Source organism: Oenanthe melanoleuca, chromosome 19 (assembly GCF_029582105.1).
Source record: "Oenanthe melanoleuca isolate GR-GAL-2019-014 chromosome 19, OMel1.0, whole genome shotgun sequence".
Lineage (NCBI taxonomy): Eukaryota > Metazoa > Chordata > Aves > Passeriformes > Muscicapidae > Oenanthe > Oenanthe melanoleuca.
Window position 1 is genome coordinate 356,533 of NC_079352.1, and position 24,458 is coordinate 380,990.

At 51.4% G+C, this 24,458-nt stretch overlaps 1 protein-coding gene across 1 annotated transcript in view; it reads left to right on the top strand.

Annotated features, from left to right (window-relative positions):
* The window catches only part of CLUH (clustered mitochondria homolog), a 30,791-nt gene extending 8,358 nt beyond the window's left edge, over positions 1–22,433 (top strand). Inside the window, 26 exon segments of the mRNA XM_056506731.1 lie at positions 2,446–2,642; positions 4,059–4,230; positions 4,378–4,521; positions 4,719–4,846; positions 5,474–5,628; positions 6,311–6,436; positions 7,293–7,440; positions 8,083–8,175; positions 8,415–9,109; positions 9,626–9,843; positions 10,380–10,484; positions 11,272–11,372; positions 12,742–12,894; positions 13,502–13,564; positions 14,212–14,269; positions 14,272–14,455; positions 15,192–15,276; positions 15,395–15,548; positions 15,826–15,965; positions 16,073–16,153; positions 16,734–16,859; positions 17,341–17,462; positions 18,702–18,795; positions 19,561–19,695; positions 20,613–20,686; positions 21,207–22,433. Coding sequence (XP_056362706.1) covers positions 2,446–2,642; positions 4,059–4,230; positions 4,378–4,521; positions 4,719–4,846; positions 5,474–5,628; positions 6,311–6,436; positions 7,293–7,440; positions 8,083–8,175; positions 8,415–9,109; positions 9,626–9,843; positions 10,380–10,484; positions 11,272–11,372; positions 12,742–12,894; positions 13,502–13,564; positions 14,212–14,269; positions 14,272–14,455; positions 15,192–15,276; positions 15,395–15,548; positions 15,826–15,965; positions 16,073–16,153; positions 16,734–16,859; positions 17,341–17,462; positions 18,702–18,795; positions 19,561–19,695; positions 20,613–20,686; positions 21,207–21,375 — 3,920 coding nt within the window. The 3' untranslated portion in view covers positions 21,376–22,433.
* Positions 22,434–24,458: the final 2,025 nt, after the last annotated feature.

The window sequence follows — 24,458 nt, forward strand, 5'->3', positions numbered from 1 at the left end:
CTGGCTCATGCTTCCTTCAAACATGCCCATTCTGTGCAGAACCCCTCTGGAAAGCCTTGCTTGGCTCACATCCAAGGGTTAACCTGCTGCACAGCAGATCTTTCTCTGTCCAGACTTCACTTTGGTTTCTAAACTGAAGACTGTGCTGGCTGGAGCTGGATCCTCTAGCATAAGGAGACATGAAGGTGTTGTCTCTACATGTCTCCTGTCACAAAGTGCAGAGCTGTGCTGGCCCTGCCTTCTCTCAGTAAGGAGAAGAGGGATGGAAGGTGTTACCGTGCATTTCTGCTGACTAGGAACAGTGTTCTGATTTCTGAAACACTAGGTAGTTGGGTGATCTTACACCACTGAGCAGTGAAAAGCAGAAGTGTGGTCTTGGCTGGTGACTTTCCCTTGCTGTGTTCAGATTTTCCTGTCTCGCTTCACTTTGCTGCTGAAGGTGTTTGCTGTGCTCCAGACTGGTGTGTGCATGGGTTGCCGTGCCAGCCATCCTTTCAGCCAGATTCTCCTGCCTCCTTTCTGGCTGCCACAGCAGGAGCAGAAGTTGGGTGGGCAGGGGCAGGGCCAGGGCTGGCTGGGGCACCTGGCAGGTCAGCCTGTGTGCAGTGCAGTCGCCCCAGGTGCAGCATTTCCGTGGTGCCTTGTCTGCACTCCCTGCAGATCCCACGTGTTCAGGCAGCCCAGCAGGATGGCTGTGCTGGCTGTAGGGTGTGACGAGGGGCTCTCCCCAGCCCTTTGGGCATGGTGTGGTTTTTCTCAAACCACATCTCTTGAGGCACTCTTGCATGGAGCTTTTCTTCCTCCTTTCTAGCATGACGGCAGCTTGCTGGAGCCAGAGCCAGAGCCAAGCCTCTCGTCTGACTTGCCCATGGCTTCATCTGTCAGAGAAATGAGCAGGGAGTGCTGGGGACATATGCACAGTGACAGGGAACACGAGCAGCAGCTGCTGAGCTGCTGAAGGCAGTTGAGGCTGTGTGAGGTAGCTCTGCTACCGGCTGCCTTTTGGAATGAGTGTGCTCTCACTGCGTTTTTTGCTGTTTCACCATGTCCTCAGTCAGCCCTGACAGTCATCTCTGAGGGCTTGCTGTTGGCAGTCTGGGGCAGGGACATGACCCTCCAGAGATGCTCTTGCAGGGCTCCTTGCTGCAGGCTCCAGGGGTGTGCAGGGGGATGTGGTGTTGCCATCCCTTTTCTGTGTTCTGGGGAAGGCTGGATGACTTCTCTGGGCTGCAGGGGCAGTTGGGGCTGATAGGGACGGACTGGTGTGACAGCTGTAGGTCCTCAAGCCACAGTGCCAGTCTGTGAGGTGAGGGAGGCTGAGCTGCCGTTTCCCCTGGAGTGGGGACTGGTGCCTTGCTGGGAGGTGAGAGGAGGAGAGATGGAGCCAGATGGAGCTGGCTGCAGGCTCGAGGCATTAGCCTGGCTTGGAGCTGTCCTGGCCCTGTGCAGCCTCTCAGAAAGGCTGTTCTGTGCCTGTGCCTGTTCCTGTCCCACCTGCTCCTGACAGCACCGGGCTGGAGCTGCTGCGTGTGACCTTGGGGGTCCAGCTGGGTGTGCTGGGCAGCCCTGCTGGGAGCACAGCCTGGGGGACACGGTCCTGCTGCTCTCCAGCAGCCACTGGGGGTGGTGTGTGCCCCCGGGGCACTGGCCTGGCCGGCGGGCGGCAAGGGGCACTCTGCCATCTCCCAGAGTTGCTATCAGCAGCTCTTCCCACTCTTCAGCTTCTGGCTGCCCCTTTATCGTGGTCCTCAGCCTGGTTCGGAGGCTGTAGGCTCCTCTAGGAGACTGGCAGCTTCCTAGATCTTATCGGCTCTCTGACACCATCCACCTCACCTCAGTGGAAAAGAAAACAAACCATTTCAGAGCGTGAGGTGGGTGCACGGAGCTCCCTGGCCCTGTGACGCATCTTCTAAACGAGCACTTAAAATGTCGTCACCATTTTCTTGAATAGAATCGCTTGGGCAGAGCCTCGCCCTGGCCCCGGAGCTCCGGGAGGTATTTTGGAAATGCAGAGGGCGGCAGGGCCGCGGAGCTGTGCGTGCCCGTGGAGTCACCGGCTCCGTGTGAGCTCAGCCTCCCTCTCCCCCTCCCCTCTGCTCTTTAACGTGTTGGTGCAGAGGTTACAGCTGCCTCCAGCAAAGCAAAGCACCACACACCCTTTTTTTTTTTTTAATTAGGAGGCTTCTTAAGACAGCTTGTGGTGTACACTGACCCATCCTTGCTGCTCTCCTTCCCTCCCCTCTGTGCACACGCTTGGTGGAAGATGCAAACACTGCAGGCGAGCCAGAGCACCTTAATTATTCTGGGAGGAAAGGGAGGGAGGGCCTGGCACACCTCTGTCTAGTAAACCTCAAGTGCAGAATGAAACCCTTGCTGCCTTTCAGCCCGATTGGCTCTGGCTTTTCAGTGTGAGAGGACCTGTCTAAGCCCTGTCTCCCTGCCCAGAGCACCCGGCGGGCGTGGCCCTGATGAATGGCAGCGGCCCCCATGACAGCCTCAAGGGCGAGAAGGACGCCAGGCAGAACGGCCACGAGGAGGCTGAGCCGGGAGAGGATGGCAACGACCAGGAGGTCATCGTCATCCAGGACACGGGATTTACTGTCAAGATCTGTGCACCAGGGATAGAGCCCTTTTCCCTGCAGGTACCTGCCCTCGCCAGCTGGGAAGGGAGCAGAGGTGGTGGGGGCGTGTTTGAGCCACATCTTGCAGGCAGGGAAGGAGGCAGTGCCTGGGAAGCCCCTGTTAGCCCCCACAGTGTGGGCAGGACTTCAGGCTGCTCACAGCCCCTTGACCTGTCTGTCTTCTGACCAGGACTAAGTGGGGAAGGAGTCTGCCTGGCCAGTGCCTTGAGAGAAAAGAAGGAAGAAGAGACATGAGCAAGAGGCTGCCTAGCCCAGGCCTCCTGGGCATTGCAAGGACAGAGAGGGTGTTTTGTTCTGCATCCCAGGTGTGGAGCAAGGGGAAGGAGAACTCACTGAGTCTCTATGAAGCTGAGCACAGGGAAAACGGCCTTCCCACTTCTGGGCTGTTGTAAAGAAGTGTGGTGAAAACATGATTTCTGGGATTGAGCTAGGAAGGGAAAATCCCTTGCTCGCTCAGCAGTTATGACACGATGCTGCTTCAGGCCAGCCTGGGTTTGGTACAGTGACAGGTGCTAACACAGCTCAGGGAACAATGCAGTCTCCACTTCCCTCTGCATGGGGAGCTCTGCCTCTTGTCATGTGTACAGTGATGTGCTGCCAGGTCAGGATGGGCTCTGACAGGCCTGGTGCATTCTCCCATTTAGCTTGATGCTTCACTAAAAACTAATTGAATGAAGTATCTCTAATTTTGGGGAGAGGCATCTGGAATCTAAACCCAGTGGGAAGTTCTTATCTCCCCAAGACTGGCAGAAAGTGCAGCCAAATCCCATCCCCTGTGGAAATAGCTGTGCCTCAGACTGGCTTTTTGTCTCCTTCAAATCCCCCTGGCTGTTAGTTTTAATAGGCTAATAATAGCAGGCCATGTTGTTTACAGCAGCTTATGTAAACTACCCTGAGTCCTCTGGGTTTTCCAGCAGTGTCAGTGGTGCTGGAGCAGAGAAGAGGTAGGGGAGCAGCCCCAGTGCCCAGGGTGGGTCTGGCCTCACCTGAGCTGTGTGGAGCTGTGGTACAGACACAGGAGGAGGAACTGGGCTGTTCTCCATGTGCAGCATTCAAAGTCTCACCACTAATGTCATGTGAATGGATAAGGGAAGAACCCCCTGTTTCCCCCACCACCTTCTATTCCTTCACTGCCCTCTGTCACCTTTGTCACCTCTGTCCAGTGCCAAGAGCTTGGAGCAGTGCCTGGCTGTTACTGCCCTGGGTGCCAGCCCCATGGGGTGGAATTCAGGTGCTGACCCTGCCAGAGGTGGCAGTGCCCTCCCAGCAGGAGTGATCTTCCTGGGAAGGGAGGCGGAGTCTGCCTTTCCACGCCTGGAGAGAGAGATGTGAGAGGTTTTTGATACTGCAGCTGAGGGGCAGAGTTTGTAAAGAGCATGGGTAAACAATAATTGTCTGGGTTCTTACCTTCTTAAGGTTTCTCCTCAAGAGATGGTACAAGAAATCCATCAGGTTCTGATGGACAGGGAGGACACCTGCCACCGGACCTGCTTCTCCCTGCAGCTGGACGGCAACGTCCTGGATAACTTCGCTGAGCTGAAGACGATTGAAGGGCTGCAGGAGGGCTCACTGCTGAAAGTGGTGGAAGGCAAGTTCCTTCAGACTTGGGAGGAAAAGAGTGAGGGTTTGCTTAGGGAGGGATTTTGGCCAGCTGTGGTTCCGTTTTGAGACCTGTGTGCTAAAGGAGTAAGCAAGTGTCTAATTGCAGTCTGTTTCCTCCCTTCCTGCTCATCAGAGCCGTACACGGTGCGAGAAGCCAGGATACACGTGCGCCACATTCGGGACCTTCTCAAGAGCCTTGACCCATCAGATGCTTTCAATGGTGTGGACTGTAACTCACTGTCCTTCTTGAGTGTCTTCACTGAAGGAGACCTGGGAGGTATGGGTCAAAAACATTTCTTGGTGTGGTCAGTGGTTTCCCTGAGTCTTTGCTTAGTTAAACACACAGCAGCAATCGCTGTCCTGTGATTTTGGAGTGCAGAGAATACTCGGAGCACTTCTGCATCCCTTCTTGAATGATGACTGGAGGAGGGAATGCTCACTTTTCAGAACTGACTTTGTCTCTGTCTGTTCCAGACAGTGGAAAGCGGAAGAAGAAAGGTACCGAAATGGAACAAATTGACTGCACCCCTCCTGAACATATCCTGCCAGGTAGCAAAGAGAGGCCCCTGTGTGCCCTTCAGCCCCAGAACAGAGACTGGAAGGTAGAGTTCTCCTGTGTCATTGAAACAGCTGTTGGCACATTCCTCACAGCTAACTGGTGGTCAGGGATTGAAAGCTGAGCTGAGGTGGACTTTGGGATTTGCTCTGCTTGGTGCTTAATGAGTGCTGGGATAGCACTGCTTAGCCAAAAGAATAAAGTCCAGGAGCTGGTGTGGAAAACACTGGACATGGAGTCTGGACATCTGCAGAGTGTGGAAGGGCCAGGCTTGCTGGGATGGGTGGCAGAGAAGGGAAAGCAGCATTCCTCTGCAAAGTCCTGGAGACAGGATCTGCAGGTCACTACAGATTGCCCTTAGCTTTCCCATGCCCTCCCACTCAGATTCTGGTTTAGAAGCTGCCATTTGAAAACAAGTACAGCAAGAAATCCATACCCTGTGCAGCCCAAAGGCCCAGGGTGTCTGTTTCACCCATGTCTCACGGTGTGAAAGGCAAGCTAGTGGACTGCAGAGGGCTCAGGAAGCAGTGCTCTGGAGACCAGGTGTGTTTGTAAGTTCTGTTTCTGGAATCGAGCAAGGGCAGCAGGTAAAAGGGACCTGGCATGTACACTGGGTGCCTCTAACTCAGACATTAACTCCTGCTGATGGAGCTGCTGTTGTGTTCTGCTGTAGCCTTTGCAGTGCCTAAAGGTGCTGACAATGAGTGGCTGGAACCCTCCCCCGGGTAACAGGAAGATGCACGGGGACCTGATGTACTTGTACGTCATCACGGTGGAGGATCGGCACGTCAGCATCACGGCCTCCACCCGGGGATTCTACTTGAACCAGTGAGTAACTGCGAGTCCTGTCCTGCCCTGCAGCAGCCAGCTGGGAAACAGCCCACAAACAAACAGTTGCAGCTTTTCCTTTTTTTTTTTTTAATTTTTTTTTTTTTCCCCTTTGGCAGAAACAGCCTATTTGAATTCGCTGCTCACATGGGTTTGTGGGAGTTGCTGTACTGGATTGGGCTGTTCAGTTATGCCTGGTACCACTTCCCCACAGTGGCTAAATGCCTGGTGCTTTAGGGAAAGTTTTAACATCCCATAATGTCATCAGCTATTTAGAGCATTTTGAGTTGGGAGGAAATTCCTTCCTGACTATTGCAACTATCTCATTTTGCCCTAAAGCAAAAGCACAGCCTGTCACAACTCCCTGAGCTGGGTGCAGATTTGACTACAAGTAATTTCTTTTTTTGTTTTTTTTTAATGATAACTGTGAGAGGCTGTTGTGGCTGTGCCTGTTGGAGTGCCTGTGCTGAGGGGGTTCTCTGTTAAGCAAAGGCACCTTTGGTGTGTTTGGGAAATTCTGTGTAATCAGTCCTTCCCAGCTATAAAAACAGAAGTCTCTCCTGATCCTGGGGATGGCTGAAGAAGGTCTAAATTAAAAAATTTAGTCATGTTCCACGTTCCCAGGTGTGGAAAGTCTCAGGTATGACAATGGCTGTGACTGTTTCTTTTTTTTATCTTGCAGGTCTACTGCATACAACTTCAATCCCAAACCTGCAAACCCCAGTTTTCTCAGTCATTCCTTGGTGGAACTACTTAACCAGATCAGCCCTACCTTCAAAAAAAACTTCTCTGCTCTGCAGAAGAAACGGTAGCAGTGCTTCTTCCTCTCTAGTTCCTTGAGCAGTCCAGTGTGAAGCTGGGGAGGCTCAGCTGGTTCTGGGGAGCTGGTGCCACTGCTGCAGCAGGGATTGCAGCAGTGCCTATTCTCTGAGCTCCTGTAGTGGTGGATGGTTGGGATGTGAGTGGAAGCCGCAGGGACCACAGAGCACCTGACTGACCAACAGGGCAGCACCCTGAGGATCTCCCCGATCCACAAAGGAGACTGAAACACAAGTATCAGTGAAAGTAACACAAGAGAGCTTTGTGTAGGCTTACGGTGGAGAGAGGTTGGTTATTTTAAACATGCCTGTGCATGTTAATATTCTGTAATTTCCTCTAGCTCTTATAATAATAACACAACAATAAGGCATTGTTTGATTCTCCCGTCCTTGCTGCAGGGACCATTTGTTCTGCTCCAGGACAGTGGGTCCTGTGCAAAAGCCTGTCATTCTTCAGAGTCACTTAATGAACTGCCTCAGCTCAGCAGGGTGTGCATTGACAGGCACATTGTGTAGCTTTCAGAGCTCTGCTCCTACTTCATTAAGGAGATGAAAGTGACACTAGACAAGGGCTGAAATTAGCAGTGGCCTCCAGCCACCACTGTGACTATCTGGCCATTTAAAAATTACTGTACTGTATTGCTTCTTGGGCCAGAAGTAGGTACAGATGAGCCCCCAGCCCCTGCTGAGAGCAGACAGATTACACCAGAGACCTTGAGCAGTGCTTGGGTTTCCACTGTGGGCTGCTGTGACATTGTGAGCAGTGTGAAAGCACAGGGAAAATTCTCTTGGAATAGAAAGGACTCTTCCTTTACAAATGTGTAATTGTTGTTTCTCCTGAGCCAGGGTTCAGAGACACCCCTTTGAGAGGATAGCCACTCCTTTCCAAGTGTACAGCTGGACAGCTCCACAGGCAGAGCACGCCATGGACTGTGTGCGGGCAGAGGACGCCTACACCTCGAGGCTGGGCTATGAGGAGCACATACCTGGACAGGTACTGCTCATGACACTGGCTGGAGAACAAGTTAACTTCCAAAAAGTGACCCCTGTTATTTGTGGGAAGGTTTTGGTCATCAAGGGAAAACTTGCAGGAGTCCTTGTTCTACAGGGGCTGTGCTGCTCAGGCTGCAGCTCCATGGGCACAGAAGCGACTGAGTAGCAGCTTCTGCTTGGATTTTATAAATTCCATGTCCCTTCTCTGAAGAGTGCCACTGCACAGGAGGCAGACCACTCCCTCAGGCAGTCAGGCCTGGAGTGGCTCTTGTGTCTCTGAACAGACTGTTCTGAATGCTTCAGCTGCAGCTTTCTAGCACAGAGTGGTGCAGGGCAGCAAGGCTGGCCATAGCCAGCACGTGCCTGCAGTGTGACCACAGCACTGGCTAATGACACCTGCACCTGCAGGAACACTGCCCTGCACTGGCTGGGCTGATGCAACATCTGTCCCAAACTGCTGTTCAGTAAAGCCCACTCTCGAGGTGTGTTCGTTCCTGCTGCTGAGTCACTTTCTCTGAGCTCCACAGCAGCCTGAATTCTTGCCCCTTCCTCTCCCTTCTCTCCCGAAATGCCTTATGAAGCAGGGATGCTGCCTTCCCACACAATGCATTGCATCCCATAAGCCTTTCCCTCCCTCTTCCAGACCAGAGACTGGAATGAGGAGCTGCAGACCACACGGGAGCTGCCACGCAAGAACCTGCCTGAGAGGCTGCTGAGGGAACGAGCCATTTTCAAGGTAACTCTGGGATATGCAGGCAGCTCCTCACACAGCCCCTTCCCTGCTGCCTGTGTCCTGGCTCCTGGGGCTTCTATTGGAGCTACTGGCCAGGCTCACACAGTAAAAGCCAGCAGACCTGCCTGCTGGAAGGCTCTTGGGAGGGGAGGAGCAAAGGAAGAATTTGCAGGGAGCTTAGAGCAGGGTGCTGGAAGCGTGGGGTCCTGTGCTGACCCTGCTTTCTCTCCACCTGCCTCCAGGTACACAGTGACTTCACTGCAGCAGCAACACGAGGTGCTATGGCTGTCATCGATGGCAACGTCATGGCCATCAACCCCAGCGAGGAGACCAAGATGCAGATGTTCATCTGGAACAACATTTTCTTCAGCCTGGGCTTCGACGTCCGCGACCACTACAAGGACTTTGGTGGAGACGTTGCCGCGTACGTCGCTCCGACCAACGACCTCAATGGTGTGCGGACCTACAACGCCGTGGATGTGGAAGGGCTGTACACGCTGGGGACTGTTGTGGTGGATTACAGAGGTTACAGGGTCACAGCTCAGTCTATTATTCCTGGCATCTTGGAGCGGGAGCAGGAACAGAGTGTCATCTATGGGTCAATAGACTTTGGCAAGACAGTTGTGTCACACCCCAAGTACCTGGAGCTGCTGGAGAAGACCAGCAGGCCGCTGAAGATCCAGAAGCACAAAGTTCTCAACGACAAGAACGAGGAGGTGGAGCTGTGCTCCTCAGTAGAGTGCAAAGGCATCATTGGCAATGACGGGCGTCACTACATCCTGGACCTGCTACGCACTTTCCCTCCAGATCTAAACTTCCTGCCTGTTGAAGGGGAGGAGATGCCCGAGGAATGTAAGAAAATGGGGTTCCCCAAGCAGCACAGACACAAGCTTTGCTGTCTCCGGCAAGAGCTTGTTGATGCCTTTGTAGAACACAGGTGAGCAGAGCTCCCCCCTTCCTCCACCTGCAGCTGCTCATGGTTCAAGTCATGGCCTTGCTGCACAGTCCTGGGAACATCCCAGCAGAGCTCCCAGAAGTGAGCAGCTAATTGCCCCATTGTTTGCTGTGTAAATGCAGTTACAGAAACTTAATTAACAAGAGGTGAGAACAGTAGGGATTTGGACAGGGAGCCAGTGAAAGAGACAGTTTGTGTTTTAGTCTTCAGATCTATTATTGTTGATGGGTGTCCAAACATTTAGAAGTTCTTCTTTCCCTACAGATACCCTTTCCACTTGATGCTAGGGAATGGGAAGCTTTTATGCTTCTTTTTAAGACTTTCCCAGTGTTTCTAGAGGCTGGGAAAATCCTGTGGGCACTGCTGTAGGGGTGTTTGTGTGGGATGTTTGGGTCACTTGGTGCTGGCGAGGCAGGGGAGCTCAGGGAGTGGACGTGCTCCAGATGTGTGGTGCTCTGGGGTTCTGCAGTGCTGAATTTCCCTCTCCCTTGGCTGCAGGTATCTGTTATTCATGAAGCTGGCTGCACTGCAGCTGATGCAGCAGAAAGCCAACAAGCAGGAGAGCTCAGCTGCTCTGGAAAATGGTGCCTCTGCAGAGAACGGCGCCGCAGACAGCGAGAGGCCCGAGTCAGAGGATGGGAAACTCGACGATGGCGTGACTGGGCTGGATCAGGTGAAGGAGCTCGCCGAGACCATGGCATCTGATGATGGAGCAGGTATGGCACCTCTGCACCAGCTGCTGGGGGCTGGCACTGGTGGGAGCAGTGCCAGGCTGGGGCTGGCTGGGTGAGAGATGCTGGGTAAACAGCACAGGCACTGCTGCCTGTCAGTGTTGTTAGAGCTGCTCACACTCACTCTGATGAATGACTTGCCCATGGGGCCAGGGTGAGTGAGGTGTGTGAGCCCAGCAAGGCCACCAGCCCCTCAGCTCTTCCCTGTGTGCAAGAGCCTGGCCAGGCTGGGCTGTGGAGGGCAGGGGAGTGCTGGGGCCAGGCAGGAGGCCAGCAGTGCACAGGCACCTCTGGGAACCCCAGGCTTGGAGGTGGGGACATCCATGGGGTTTTTAGATCATCTTATGTGCTTGTATTCAGACTTTGCAGCAATTCTTCTTTATAACTGATTGTTTTTATAATGGATTTCTTCAGAATGTGCCATCATTGCTGTTTTTAGTAACAAAACTTAATTTAATAGCTAGGTCTGTCATTTCCTGAACTCCACATTCATTTGTATTCTGTTTTTCTTCCTGCTGTAGTGGATCCCAAAAGCAGAGAAGTGATTCGGAATGCTTGCAAGGCTGTGGGCTCCATTAGTGACACCTCCTTTGATATTCGGTTTAACCCAGATATTTTCTCACCAGGTACGTGTGCCCAGGGCTGGGAGCCCTTCAGAGGCAGCTGTGCCCAGCCAGCTGCAGACAAAAGCTGTTCTGCAGCCAGGATGTTGCTGGCTTTTCTTTGCTGGGCAGGGTGCAGGGCTGTGTGAAGTAGAGATGCAGAAGGGAGAAGCAGCAGTGGATTGCAGAGCTGGAGCTGCCAAGTGAGGCACCATGTGCTCAGGGCAGGGCTGTGGGCTGCTGCCAACAATCCTCCTGTCATTCTTCAGCATCCCAGCCCTGAGACCACGTGAAAAGAAGCAAAGGGAGGAAAAAAAATCAAATTTGATTCTCGTGTAGTAGTTTACATAAAAAATAACACTTGTAGTTGAACGACTGATGTTGGGACCTCAGTGAAGGGCTGGGTTTGTTTAGGTAACATTCCAGTGAGCAGTCACAGTGCCCTTTGACATGCACACATCAGGCACAGGCATCACACATGAATTTCCATTACTTGGAGCAGTATTTTTTGTTGGGAAATGGAGAAGAGGCTCCCAGAGTGTTTCAGGAGATGAACTCTGGGGCAGTGTAAGGGGAATTCACATTGCAGGGGAATGGCCAAACCATTGAGTTTGAATCCCAGCCACTGCCTGAACACAGCAGCCAATGCTCTTCCCATCAAATCATGTATAGTTGGAGATGAGTTTTTGAAGCGTTTTAATTCCAGGAAGACAATTACTCTTAACTTTTCACCTGCTCTTACTGTGTACTTGGTGTAGAGGAGCTGTTTCTGTGAGTTGTTGGTTGATGTTTTTCTCTGTTCCTCTCCCAGGTGTTCACTTCCCTGAGTCGAGCAAAGAGGAGGTGCAGGATCAGAAGCAGCTGCTGAAGGATGCTGCTGCATTCCTGCTGTCATGCCAGATCCCAGGCTTGGTAAGGAACCCAGAGGCAGCAGTGGTGCTGCTCTGAGCCAGCAATGGCACTGGTGACCTCTGGGACACCAGCTTCACCTGAGCAGCTGCAGGCTCTGGCACTGGTGGGGACCACAGGGAGCAGCATGAGCATTGCATGCAAGGCTCGAGGGGTTTTCCATTTCCCATCTTACATCATGGCACAATTTTCTTACCTCAGTCCAACAAAAAAAAATTTGGCACTGCTAATTAAAGCTATTGCTAAGAGTTTGGGACAATAGAGACCACATAAGCTATCCTCCCTAGCCCTGGGCATCCTTCACAGCTTATTGTTTTAGCTGACCCTGGCTGTGACTCAGTCAGTGACTAATAATTTGAAGTGAACTGGGCAATTATTTTTACTAATAGCAGTCATTAAAAACTCCTTCTGTAAGTCTTAAGCATTTTGGATGTGCACCATGCACCTAGCCAGATAAGAAATCCCAGTTTCTCCCTTCCTGGGATGCTTGTTGAATTGATGGCTAATGCAGCAGTCAGAGCAGGCACTGGAACTGGCAGGGGAAAACTCATGAGCTCTACTCCAAGAGGTCTGGGAGTTGTTGGTCTTGTGTAGGAGAGGGTTTTCCTTGTTGGATAGTTTCTTCTGAACTCTAAATCCACTAACTCTGTAGTCAGCACAACCTTCAGAACCAGCTATTCAGTCTTTAAACAAAAAAGGAGGTGGGTGAGTCAGAAAAGGGCTCGGTGATTGTTGATTACAAGGCAGTTGATACTCCAGTGTATAAACCCAAAACCCTGCACAGGGCTGTGTGAGAGCAGGGTGCAGAGCAGCTGCTGGAGCAGGTAGTCCTGTGCATATCAGACAGGGGCTGATGTTACTCCATGACGTGAATTAAACAACTGTTTATCAGCACTGCAGCACAGCCTGACATGCAAGTGCCATTTGTCCTTATCAGCCATGTGTGCACAGCTCCACGTACTCTTCTAATTTGGAATGGCAGTTAGTGACTGTGAGGCCCTTAGAGAAGGGTCAGCCTGCTACTTACACAAGTAGGAGTTGTTTTGCCTCTGGACAGTGTAGTGCTGCTCCTCCCTGGTGAGAGGAGTGAAACTGGCCCCAGTGGCAAGGACCTGGCCCAGGTGGGCTGGCTACTGCAGGTGTCCCCCCTGCCTGTGTTGCCATGGTGTTAGAGCAGGTGTTACCCACCAAGAGTCTTGTCTGGGGTCAGTGCCTGCTTTCAGGGTGACCCTCAGCCCCAGGTAACGAGGTGTCTGCAGCGGCACCAGGGAACACCTGTCCTGCCTCCTGGTGGTTTGTTTTTTGGGTTTTTTTAAATGGAAGTGGTTTCCTTGGTGTTTGTCCTCAGTAACAATGTGTGCACACCCTGCAGGTGAAGGACTGCCTGGACCACACGGTGCTCCCAATGGATGGGGCCACCTTGGCTGAGGCCATGCACCAGAGGGGCATCAACATGCGCTACCTGGGCAAGGTGATCAACTTCATCAGCAAGACCCCCGGCCGTGCACAGCTGGATCACATCTTTGTAAGCATCAGGCTTGGCATCAGACACTTCAAACCACTCTGGGATTCTGTGTCCCAAGGAGATTCCCACCTGGCCAGTTGTTCTCTCTGTGTAAAAATAAACAGCTTCAAAAATAGGGGAGGAGGGAGGATGATCTCTAAGTGGTGGCTGGGGAGGTTTTTTCCCCAAATCCTTAATGGCTTTCCTAATGTTAGGAACTGTGAGTATCTTCTGGGGAAGAGAATTGCATCAAGGATTCCCAAAAGTAACAGGGAGTAACACGGTTGGATTTATGCTATGCATTTTTTAAGCCTCTCAGACACATATGGGCTTTGGCTCAAACTCTGAAGTGTTGTGAGTGTGGCTGCCCAGGAGCAGGCAGGGCTGGGCTGTGGCAGCCCCTGAAGCACTGCTGGGGCTGCTCTGAGCCACACCCAGGGCTTGTGGGCACCAGGCACAGAGGGCCAGGGGCTCCTCACTGGCTCCAGGAGGGCTGTCAAAGCTTTTGCAGTTCTTTGCAGCAGGGAGAACAGTGTATCTTCTGCAGATCTTGCTAAAGAACCATTTCAAAGTGTATTTTTCCATTTTCTTGCCAATGGACTCAGTCTGTTCTTTATTCCTTGGGTAGAAAATCGGAATCAGCGAATTGATCACTCGATCAGCCAAACACATCTTCAAGACATACCTCCAGGTATGACCTGCAGTCTGACCTCTTGCCTTGTGTGTCCTCCCTAATGACTTTTTCCCACAAGCAGAGCTGTTTGGGGTTCTCCTCTCATTAGGCAGTTCCTGGGCGTTGCGTGGCAATGAGAAGTACAAGCTCATTAGTGCTGAAATAGGTACAGGCCTGTGTGTAAGGGAAAACAAGTTCCCACTTGAAGAAAGCTTTCTCAGAGAGCAGTCATTCATGCTTTTCCTCCCCAGATCCTCACTCGTGTTGGAGGCTTTTAAAAGTGAAATCACAGCTTGTTTTCCTTGTAATACCTTTTCCTCTTAAACAGTGTTGATTTTGCCCTTCTAAGAAGGTTTTTAATTGGCTCAACACTATATATCCTTGTACCTGTTCACACAGCCTAGCAATGCACCTGGCTTGGTTCCAGTGCCAAAATCTTTGCAATCTCTTTCTCTGTCCCAGCCAGCAGCCTGAAATGTTAACAACACATTTCTGCCCATCCCACACGGACAGAACTCTGTGTGTGCTAGTGCCACTTGTACACACTGCCTTCCTGTCCCTCTGGGGAAGGTCCCCTGTTTCTGGAGGATGTGTGTGAGGCTGGGGGTTGGAGCAGGGCTCTGGGATGGCAGGTGTCTCTCCTCACTGACTCTGTGTCTCTGTAGGGTGTGGAGCTGTCAGGTTTATCTGCTGCAATCAGCCACTTCCTCAATTGTTTTCTGAGCCCTTCCCAAATCCCATTGCCCATCTTCCAGCTGATGAGCTGGTCTCTAAGAAGAAGAATAAGAAAAGGAAAAACAGGAACCTTGGAAATGCTGATAACACAGCATGGGCCAGCATGACCCCTCAGGAGCTATGGAAGAATATTTGTTCAGAAGCAAAGAACTATTTTGATTTCAGTCTTGAATGGTAAGTGGAGCAGGTGACCCTGGCTTGTCCCTAGATTCACCAAAATTCTGCAGCTCTTTAACAGGACCTCCCTTTCTGATTTGTTTCTTGCTTAAATAAAATTTGTACCCTTGAGGAACTTCCACAGATCTTTAATGGAAAGAGTAGGAATGGAGAAGTGAAATTTTGTATCAGATGGAACCTATGACATAAAGGCAGCCATGAAAAGCAGAGGAGGAAAGGAAACCTTTCCTACGGGTACAGAGGGGATCATAAGGTGAGAAGCAGAAGTAGTATAGTCAGAAGATACTTGTCTGTATCAACAGTGATCTAGGCTGAAGGGAAATACAGCTGTTCCTGTATGTGAGCAGAGATGGGGAATAAGGAAGGGGCACATTGTGAATTGAAGCACCAATGAAGTGGCCCAAGAGAAAAGCCATGGCTAGTTGGATAAACCAAGTGGTATTGGATAGTGATCATCCCCTTGTGTCAGGGACTGCTTGCTCCTCACCAAGAGCTGAAGGTACTCAGCCCAAATGCTGCAGTGGGCTTTGAGAACACATGGAGGGTTTCTGTAGAAGTACTGCTGTGCTCTGTAGGCTTTTACACACTATGGGCAAACTCTGCAGTATTAGTCTTTGGTTTGAGTTGGCACCTGGCTGTTCAGGGACCTGTGCCTCAGGTACTCACAGTGGAGCAATGTCCTTGAGCAGAAACTCTCCTGAGAGCTGAAGCTTTCTGTGTGTGCTTTCTGCAGTGAGAATGCTGACCAAGCAGCTGAAATGTATAATCTGCAGAAAATCACCCTGCTCCGTGAAATCTCCCTCAAAACTGGAGTCCAGGTAAGATCCACATCCTCCCTCCCTTGCCATCGAGTTCTGTACTGAGGAACAGGAGGAGTAAATGAATGTGTGCCTATGGCACTGGTGACTCTCCCTGCACTCTGTTTGGTCCCTCCAGATCCTGCTGAAGGAGTACAACTTCGACAACAGGCACAAGCCCACTTTCACAGAAGAGGATATTCTTAACATCTTCCCTGTAGTGAAGCACGTGAACCCCAAAGCCTCCGATGCTTTCCACTTCTTCCAGAGCGGGCAAGCAAAAGTTCAGCAAGGTATGGACCCCACGTGCCTCTGCCTCAGGATGGTCACTGGTCATGGGAGGAGCTGGGTGTGTGGAGCATGGCCACCAGGACACCTCTGACAGCCCCAGGCTGGTCTCCAAGACCATCTGGAACATTCCTACAATGCCACCAGCAATGAGCAAGGATCAGTCAGAACAGTGATATCCTTCCCCCAGGGCAGTGACCTGTGTCTGTGTGTCCCACTGCTGGTCTCACTCCTGTCTCCAGCAGTGTTAGGAGTTATTTCATATATATACCTTCTTTTCAGGTTTCTTGAAGGAGGGCTGTGAGCTCATCAATGAAGCCTTAAACCTGTTCAACAATGTGTATGGTGCTATGCATGTAGAAATCTGTGCCTGCTTGAGGCTGCTAGCTCGGCTCAACTACATCATGGGAGATTACTCAGAGGTGAGCAGGGGCTCCCAGGGGTTCTCCTCAGTGCTCTCATTCCTTCCCCATGCTTGCTCAAGCTCACAGTGGTGTGACTTGCCCTGGTCCTGTTCTGTTCTGTTCAGGCCTTAAGCAATCAGCAGAAAGCGGTGCTAATGAGCGAGAGGGTCCTGGGCATCGAGCACCCCAACACCATCCAGGAATATGTGAGTATGGGGAGCTGGGGGAGCAGCAGCCCCTCAGGGGTCTGCCTGCACTCTGGAGCCTTAGTTCATGTCTGCAGCTAGAAAACAGCTGCATTTTCCCCTCTTCTGCAGCTTGCTTTCCAGAATTCTCCACTTCATCATCTCTTATGATCCTGCACAGTGAACAGCTGAGTGTGTCCTGCATGCTCACTCACTATTAGTCCTGCTTAAACTAGGTTTCTAGTGTTTGTCTGCTGCAGCTTTATTTAGATATATTAATTCTCCTGTTTTGGCTCTGGGCTTCTGTCAAAAACAAAGAGGAAAGAACCCAAACACAGTCAGAATATGACATACATATGCAAGTCAGGTTGGAAATACTCTGTGAGGGGTGTTAAGAGAAACTGAAATAAAACACACAGCTTCCTCAGTGCTGTGTCCTCAAGAGGCTGTGCATCAGCCAGCAGACTGGACTATTCAAAGTGGCTGAAGTCCTCCTTTAACCAGTGAGGAAGACATTTTATTCATGAGCAGCTGAGGAAAGGAGTGGAAAGGAGAGATTACTTTCTTTTACTTTAATGCTGGGTCCCTTCTCTTGTCCTAGATGCACCTGGCTCTGTACTGCTTTGCAAACAGCCAGCTCTCGACAGCACTGAACCTGCTGTACCGTGCACGCTACCTCATGCTGTTGGTATTTGGGGAGGATCACCCAGAAATGGCACTCTTAGATGTAAGTAATCTGTTCAAGAGTCTTCAGGTTCCCAATCTCTGAGAAACCTCCTGGCCTTTAAGATGCCCATGTGATGGCTGTTAAAACCAGACGTTCAGGCAGTGCTTTTCCTGCCGGGGTTGTTACTGGTCGGTGCCATCAGATGAAGGAAAAAGGAGTTTGACCCTTTAGCTGGGAGGGTCAGCCTCTGTGCTGAGCTCTGCAGATGGGGCTTGAGCACTGTAATCCTTAGGAAAACTCCTTTGTTTATTATGTTCTTGTTGTGCTGGCATAAACTGGGGAGTTTGTTCCCTCCCTTGTGCCTGGGTTGTCTGGGCCAAGCTCCCATGGAGACATGGTCCCTGTCACGTGTTACTGCTGCAGGGACTGGAGCCCCTCTGGCAGGGACACACCTGTGGGGTCCTGCTGTTCACAGAGCAGGAACTGCAGTGTCAGGGTGCCTTTCCCAATGTCCCAATGCCTGCTTGGCTCCTCTGTGCAGAACAACATTGGCCTGGTGCTCCATGGGGTCATGGAGTATGACCTGTCCCTGCGGTTCCTGGAGAACGCCCTGGCCATCAGCTCCAAGTACCACGGCTCCAAGTCTTTGAAGGTTGCACTGAGGTGAGGCAGGGTGGGGTCCTGGGCTGGGTCACTGCTGTCACAGCCAGCACAGTCACTGAGCACTCACATGGGAGGGTCTGGGCTTGGCAACTGCACATTCAGTCTTGTCCCACAGCCAGGGTCATGGTGCAGTATCCAAGTTTGTTATTTCAAAAGATGGAGATCTGTTTTTTTAACAGATTGTTGTTTTAATTGTGGGATCTGCTATGATGCTGCTTGCTAAAAAAATCTGTCAAGATGACCCTGGTCCCTGTGGATTCTCAATAGAAAAATGTATTTGGAGTAAAGGTTGGAGAGCCTGTAAGGGAATTACACTGGGAGACAGGGACAGCATGTTAAATGCTCATGTTTAATTGTTCCAGCCCTCAGGGAGGGATCTTTGAGAACCATTTAATGTTCTTCTGTCCTTTGCCATAAAGTCCTGTATTTGAATAAAAACCCTGAGTGGCTTCTGTGTGTTCCCAAGGGAGCTGGGACTGGTGACACCTGTAGGATCTGCTGCCAGTGCCCCCTGCTGTAGTGCTGGATGCCCTCTGTCCCTCAGTGCAGAACTGGCCCTGTCAGCCAGGCACAGCCCACTCCCAGTTCTTGCTGCCACATTGCAGCCATCTGTTCTCCATCAGGCTGCAAATAAACCTGAGTAAGCACCTGCAAGAGCCTGCCTTGTTTTCCAGTGGCTGATGAATGTGCAGGCTCCAGAGTCTCCAGCTGTTCCTCAGTGGCACTGGGATGCTTGGAGAGACCCATCCCCTCCCACAGAGAAGCACTGCCAAACCCAGCAGTTTCTTTTTCATTCCAGAAGCACCAAGGCCAACAGTCCAAGCCAAGTCTCTCCCAGCTGGCGAGAGCCCAGGGAACTCAGGTCTGGCTCTGCCTGAGGGCTTAGGGATGCAGCCTTCCTTTCCAGTTAATAAATCCAGCCCCAAGGTATTCCCATGGATCTGCCTCTCCCTTTGGTTCACTGCTGTGGCCTTCAGCTTTCCTGGATGCAGAACAAAAGATGCCCAGCTCAGTCTTTACCTCTGTGGGTCACTTCTCAGCATTCCAACTAAAATCCAACCTCATGAGTGTAGTATGTGAGTCCTCAGCTGGGCTGGGAGGAGGTAACTCCCATTCAGTCTCCTGTCACACTCGTGTTAAGACTTTCAGCCCAGACACTGTGATGGCTCAGTCACGCTGGCTGCAGCACAGAAATGTTTCTTCTTCAGAGGAGTGACTCCACCCTTTTCCTTCCCCCAGCCACCACTTGGTTGCCCGAGTGTACGAGAGCAAAGCCGAGTTCCGGTCGGCTCTGCAGCACGAGAAGGAAGGCTACACCATCTACAAGAACCAGGTGAGGAGCGGCCCTGCTCTCTTTGTGACTTGTCAGCTGTCACTTCAGGGCCAGAACCGAGCAGTTCCACTGCAAACCAGTGCCCAGCCTGGGCCCTGGGGAGGCCTTTCCTGCAAACAGCTTGGGCAGATGCCAGGGAGTCCTTGTAGGGCCAGGGCAGAATTGCTGCCCTGTGCAGTAACTGCCACTGCTATGCCAGGAGCCTTTGCTCAGCTTCCTGCAAATGTGTCTGTGCTGTACTCATGGCTGGACAGGCACTTCTGTCGTGGCACAGCCCCATGTTCTGGTGGGGCTTGGAAAAATCTGGTCTCCTTATGTTCTCTGCCACTAATCTTTAAATACCAGCTCCAAACTGGTTTGGTAGTGAGCTCTGAGCCCAGCTGCTGCTCAGTGAAACTCCTGCCCCAGCCTGGGGCTGTCTGGGCACGTCTGCACGCAGTGACTCAGCTGAGCTGGCTAAGGGCACAGCCCAGCGTGGGGAATGCTGGAATACTGGTCCAGGTGGGGGGGATGCTAGGATGCAGCTCCTGGAAGAGGAGGGAATGCTGTTCACCCAGCAAATACCCTCTGACTTGATGAAAATGTGAAACATTGATAAGAAGGCTCCAGAGGAACTGTTTTACTGGTTTTTTGAATGCCAAGGCAGGTAAAATCCATTTTGCTGAGTTCCCATAGGGAGGCTGAGCTGGCAGCCAGGTGTGTTCCCTGGGTTGGGTCCTGCTCTCACTTGTGATGTTGAACCTTTTGTTTCCCATTTCCCATCAGCTCGGTGAACACCATGAAAAGACCAAAGAGAGCTCCGAGTACTTGAAATACCTGACGCAGCAGGCGGTGGCTCTGCAGCGCACAATGAACGAGATCTACAAGAACGGCTCCAACGCCAACATCATGCCACTGAAGGTACCCAGAGCACTGGGCACCTGCTGTGCCAGCTGCAGGCTGTGTCCAGCTGCTCCTGAGGGCCAGGGACTGGCAGGAGGGGTAGCAGTTGTCCCTTGCAGGCAGAAGCCCTTGCTGGGGCAGAGCTCAGACCCAGCATTGCAGGGTGCCTGGGGAAGCAGCAGGGTGCAGGCACAGCTCCTGGGGTGAGGGCCTGGCACACCTGCACACAACCCTGCCCTGACTCACTGCCAGGCAGCAGGTTGCTCAACCCAGAACTACTTCAGTTTCCTCATCCTCAGAAATGCTGTCATCTACCGGGTGCTTTGTTCTCCTTCCAGGGATGTTGTGGTTGGGGAGGCTGGGCAGGGAGTGCAGAGGGGCTCTTACCTTACATGGAGCAGCAGTGACTGGCCCTCCTGGGCCAAACTCAGCTGCTCCTGCCTGCCTCCACACCTGGCACAGTACCCAGCAGATTGAGAAAGAGGGTTCCAGCTGCAGGGAGGACAGAGTGGGACAGTGCTCAGTGTGTGGGTGTTCTCCCTGTGGAGAACTGGCAACAGCCCTGAGGAGTTCATGGCAATGAAGGGAGCACAAGGACCTTGAGTCTAATAAAAGTCCAGGGAATTGTGGCCAGTGAAGAGGTTCAAACCCATAAAAACAGCACTAAAGGGTTTACCCTTGTTAAAATACTTGAAGGGGTAGAAAACCCAACACATTTTGGAATTGGCACTGTGATGTATTTAACTGAAATTCAGCAGGAGGTCCCCACAGGGACTGGTGGGAGGCTCTGGGTGGTGCTTTCCAGCTTATGGATATACAGAGGTAGATAATGTAAATTATGCCATTTTCTCAACTGTTGGTAAAGAGAAGTGCTTAGAAGTTCAGAGTCCTCTCTAGATTCTTACTCCTAAAACTTCTTTTCCCTTGTCATGTAGTTCACAGCTCCCAGTATGGCCAGTGTCCTGGAGCAGCTGAACATTATCAATGGAATTCTCTTCATTCCACTAAGGTACAGTGATTCTTCTGGATTATGCTTTTAGAAATCAAGTCTGTATTGTCTTACCTTGCAAGAGAGCACAAACCAGCTCCCCAGGATTTCTTTGTTTTAGCCAAGATTCCAATTCAGGCCTTGATTAGCATCATCAAAACCACTGCAAACAGCAGGACTCTTAGATTATTCTTTTAATTATTATGAATTGTCTTTTATACTTCTAGTTGAAAATTTGATTGGGATAATGGTGAAAAATAGATGACCTGAGCCCAGACTGTTGTTCCAAGGCTGTAAATCATTGGTGATACAAATGCAGCATGAGCAGCTGGAGGCTGCCTGGCCATCAGGGAGATGAAGCCCCTGCTGTGCCCCAGCCCCACTGAGGGAGCAGATCCTGGTGCCTCTGCTCAAACCCAGCCAGCAAACTGGGGCATGGCTGAGCTGTGGGGGAGGGAGTGCAAGGAGTGTTTTCCCCGTTGAACATGACCTTGTCCTGGGCCAGTCTAATGTCTGCCCCCCTTCCTGCTTCCCCCTTCAGCCAAAAAGACTTGGAGAACCTTAAAGCAGAGGTGCAGCGACGCCAGCAGCTCCAGGAAAGCATGAAAAGTGGGGAACAGCTGGAAGCAGAGGACAAGGCTGTGGAGGAGAAAGAGGCTGAGCCAAGCATGCCTTCCGCTGCCATCCCCTTAACACAGAGCTCTGCTTAATGTGTACCTTGCTTTAAAAAAAAAAAAAAAAAAAAAAAAAAAAAAAAAAAAAAAAAAAAAAAAGTTTAAACCACCCTTTTCTGAATCTGGCCCAGGGCCTTAGCTGCCCTTGGAGCAGCTCCTCCTTTTTGACAATGTTATTGCACTGGTACAATTAATACACAATGCAAAGAACTAATGTGAGCAATGTACTCTGTCTGCCCAGGCTGTGCGTGCCACGCGAGGGGCAGGGCCGGAGGCACCTCCTGCCGTGTGTGTGTCCGTGTCGTGTGTGCCCAGCAGTTATTTCTACTTTGTACATACCAATTCCAAATGAACTGTCTGGAGGAATGTAACATTTCTCAGGTCATTTTTATGTTGACTAAGGACACTGCTTTGCTAAACCAGTCAAGAACCAGCCCCATCACTGCTCCGCGTTCCTGTAAAACGTGGATTCCAAGCCAAAAGATTGATTTCCCCCCAGTCACTACTCGAGATTGTGCTAAGAACAGCCATAGTTGTGTTGCAGAGGTGACTGAAGCCTGTGACATGTGGAGGTGGGGAATGTACAGCATTTTCTACATCAGGATATAGCCATGGGATTCCTTTAACCATTTTTTTTCTATGTTTGGTTGGCAGTTTGGCAATCCAGTGGGGTTTTGTAACATTCACATTCTAATTTTCAAGGTAAAGATATAGAGATATATATATAGATATATATATATAGAGATATATATATATATATATGATATTCACCGTTCCACCTGTGCTCTGCTTGCAGCTGAGTAACTTGGGATACTGTATCCAAAGAGTGAGGGCTTGATCTTTAAAAAAGCGCACAAACTTCCATTGCAGTGGAAACCCCAGTGCCTCAGAGAGGTGGGAATGCAGCAAGTGAGGGCTGAGCTAAGGGGAGTGAGGAGGGAATGACAGCCCTATTTAGGGCAGGAGAGAGGGGAGGAAAATTCAGAAATAGAGACCTGGTGTCATTTGCAACAGCAGCTGTGGACAGAGAGCTGAGGGCCCTGAACCTGGCAGAATCACAACCAGAAAGAGCCGGGTTTTGGGAAGGGGTTTAAGTTCCCCCAGCACTGAAACCTCTGGCAAATACCTTCCTGTCTGGTGTTTGTGCACACTGGTTTTGGGACTGGCGCTGGGAGCTGCCATTGCTGGCAATGGACGGTACTGAATGGCAAGTGCCCCTAAAGCAATCCTCCCCTCCCACGCACACCCCGGGGGTTGTCACTGCCCTCAAGCAGGTAAGATGTGGCTGCTGCAGGCCCTGGGATGCCGACAGTTGAATGTCCTGTTTTCCAAGCAGATCAAGCAGTAGAAGAGCAGTGGGCTGGCTGCAGCCCCAGCCTCTCCCTCCCTCGCGTTGTCTGTCCTGGATCGTGCCCCGTGCTAATCCGCGCTGCTTCTTGTACTGACCTGGGAGCCCAGTGCTGTCCTGTGCTCTCTACCCTTGGGTTCCTGTCTGACCCTACAGGTATTTGGAACTCGGGGCTGAGGCAGGGGGGATAGGAGGGAGCAGCCTCTGAGGTGTTGGAGGCAACAAAGCAGAGTCTTCACTGCAAATGAACTTGCTCCTATTAGAAAAATTCTGAACTTCCTGGAAAGCAATCAATAAATTACTACAGTGCATCTTTCCTACAAGATTTTTCTTTTACTAGTGTCTTACAAGTCCATTAAAAGCTTTTTAAACTCTTGCAGGTATTTCTTTGTTTCTTTACTGCTTGGTGCAAAGTGTTGGTACCAGCACTGGAGCCATCACTGCTGTTCCTTGGAGAAGGAGCGGGTGGGGGAGAGACAGAACCAGCTGACCTGGAGGCTTTAAAACCAGTAAATCAGTACCAGAGTCACAACCCCAGCCCAGAAGGGGCAGGACCCACAACCTCTGCTGTCAGAATCCATTTGTGCTCAAGGAGAGGAGTATATGGGAGCAGGGGCACAGCTTTGGGGATGCTGTACCCATGTGAAATGAAGCTGAAGGACACAAGTCCTGGCTACTGAGGCTCCCCAGGGCAATGCAGGCTGGTAAAGAACTACATTTACCAGCACCTGTCTGTACCTCACTACCGCTATTGGGTTCTAGGGGTTCTCACTACTGTGTTCACAAGTTCTTAAACACAAGTGTAAAAAGTGATTCAGATGGGCCCTGGGACCCAGCTGGGCTGGAGGGAGGCAGGTACTCAACCCATACACTGAAAAATGTTTCAGTGCCCATCAGTGCTGTATTGGGACTGGGAACAGCTGGTCCAAACCAATCTCAAGCTACAGAGCTGCTGTCAGCACAGCACATGCTGCACAAGCAACAGCTCACCCAGCTAAGGGGGGAAATCAAATTTAACTGCCCATACTGTTCTTGGCAGCTCACACTTGAACCTGCCTTGTGCTCTCCGAGAGAAACTCACTGCTTGTGGACATGCAAAGCTTTCTTTTCAATCCTCACCCCAAAAATCACCTCTGTGCCACGCTGCCAGCCCATCTGGGACAGCCCATACATGCACTGGCTCCGGCACAGCTCAGTCTCAGGTATTTTTTCCCAAATGCAAGTGGGCCTCCCCCAAACGTCCATTCCCTGTCTGCTCCCTCTGCAAAGTACCACCCCACAGCTGCTTCCACAGCCCTCAGCTGGCAGGAGTGTCATTCCTTTCCCACATTAAGCTCACAAGCACATCCATGCTCTTCCATTATGAAGATGTGCCCATTCCAGTTCCAGCCACTGACCCACCTCTAAACAGCACTCGAGGCAATTAGGGCAAATCACAGGCAAGAATTAAAGCAAAGCACACAGATAGGCCCAAGACCCTACCAGCAGAACAGATGTTTCCAGAGCACACACTGCCTTCAGCTTTGCAGGTACCCAGCTGCCCTGTGCTGCCCCAAAGCCCAGAGGAACTGCTCCGAGGATGCAGGGCCACGCTCACACACTGACCTCAACACTTCAGCAGCCAGTGAGGAGCAGGGAAAGGCAGCTCCTGTCAGGACTGCAGTACAGACACAGGGCCAAGAGAAGGGAAAATCCAACCAAACCCAACCCCAGCAGGGCTGGCCTGTGCCAGGCACAGGGACAAGGCTCTCCTGCCCACCTGTGAGACCAG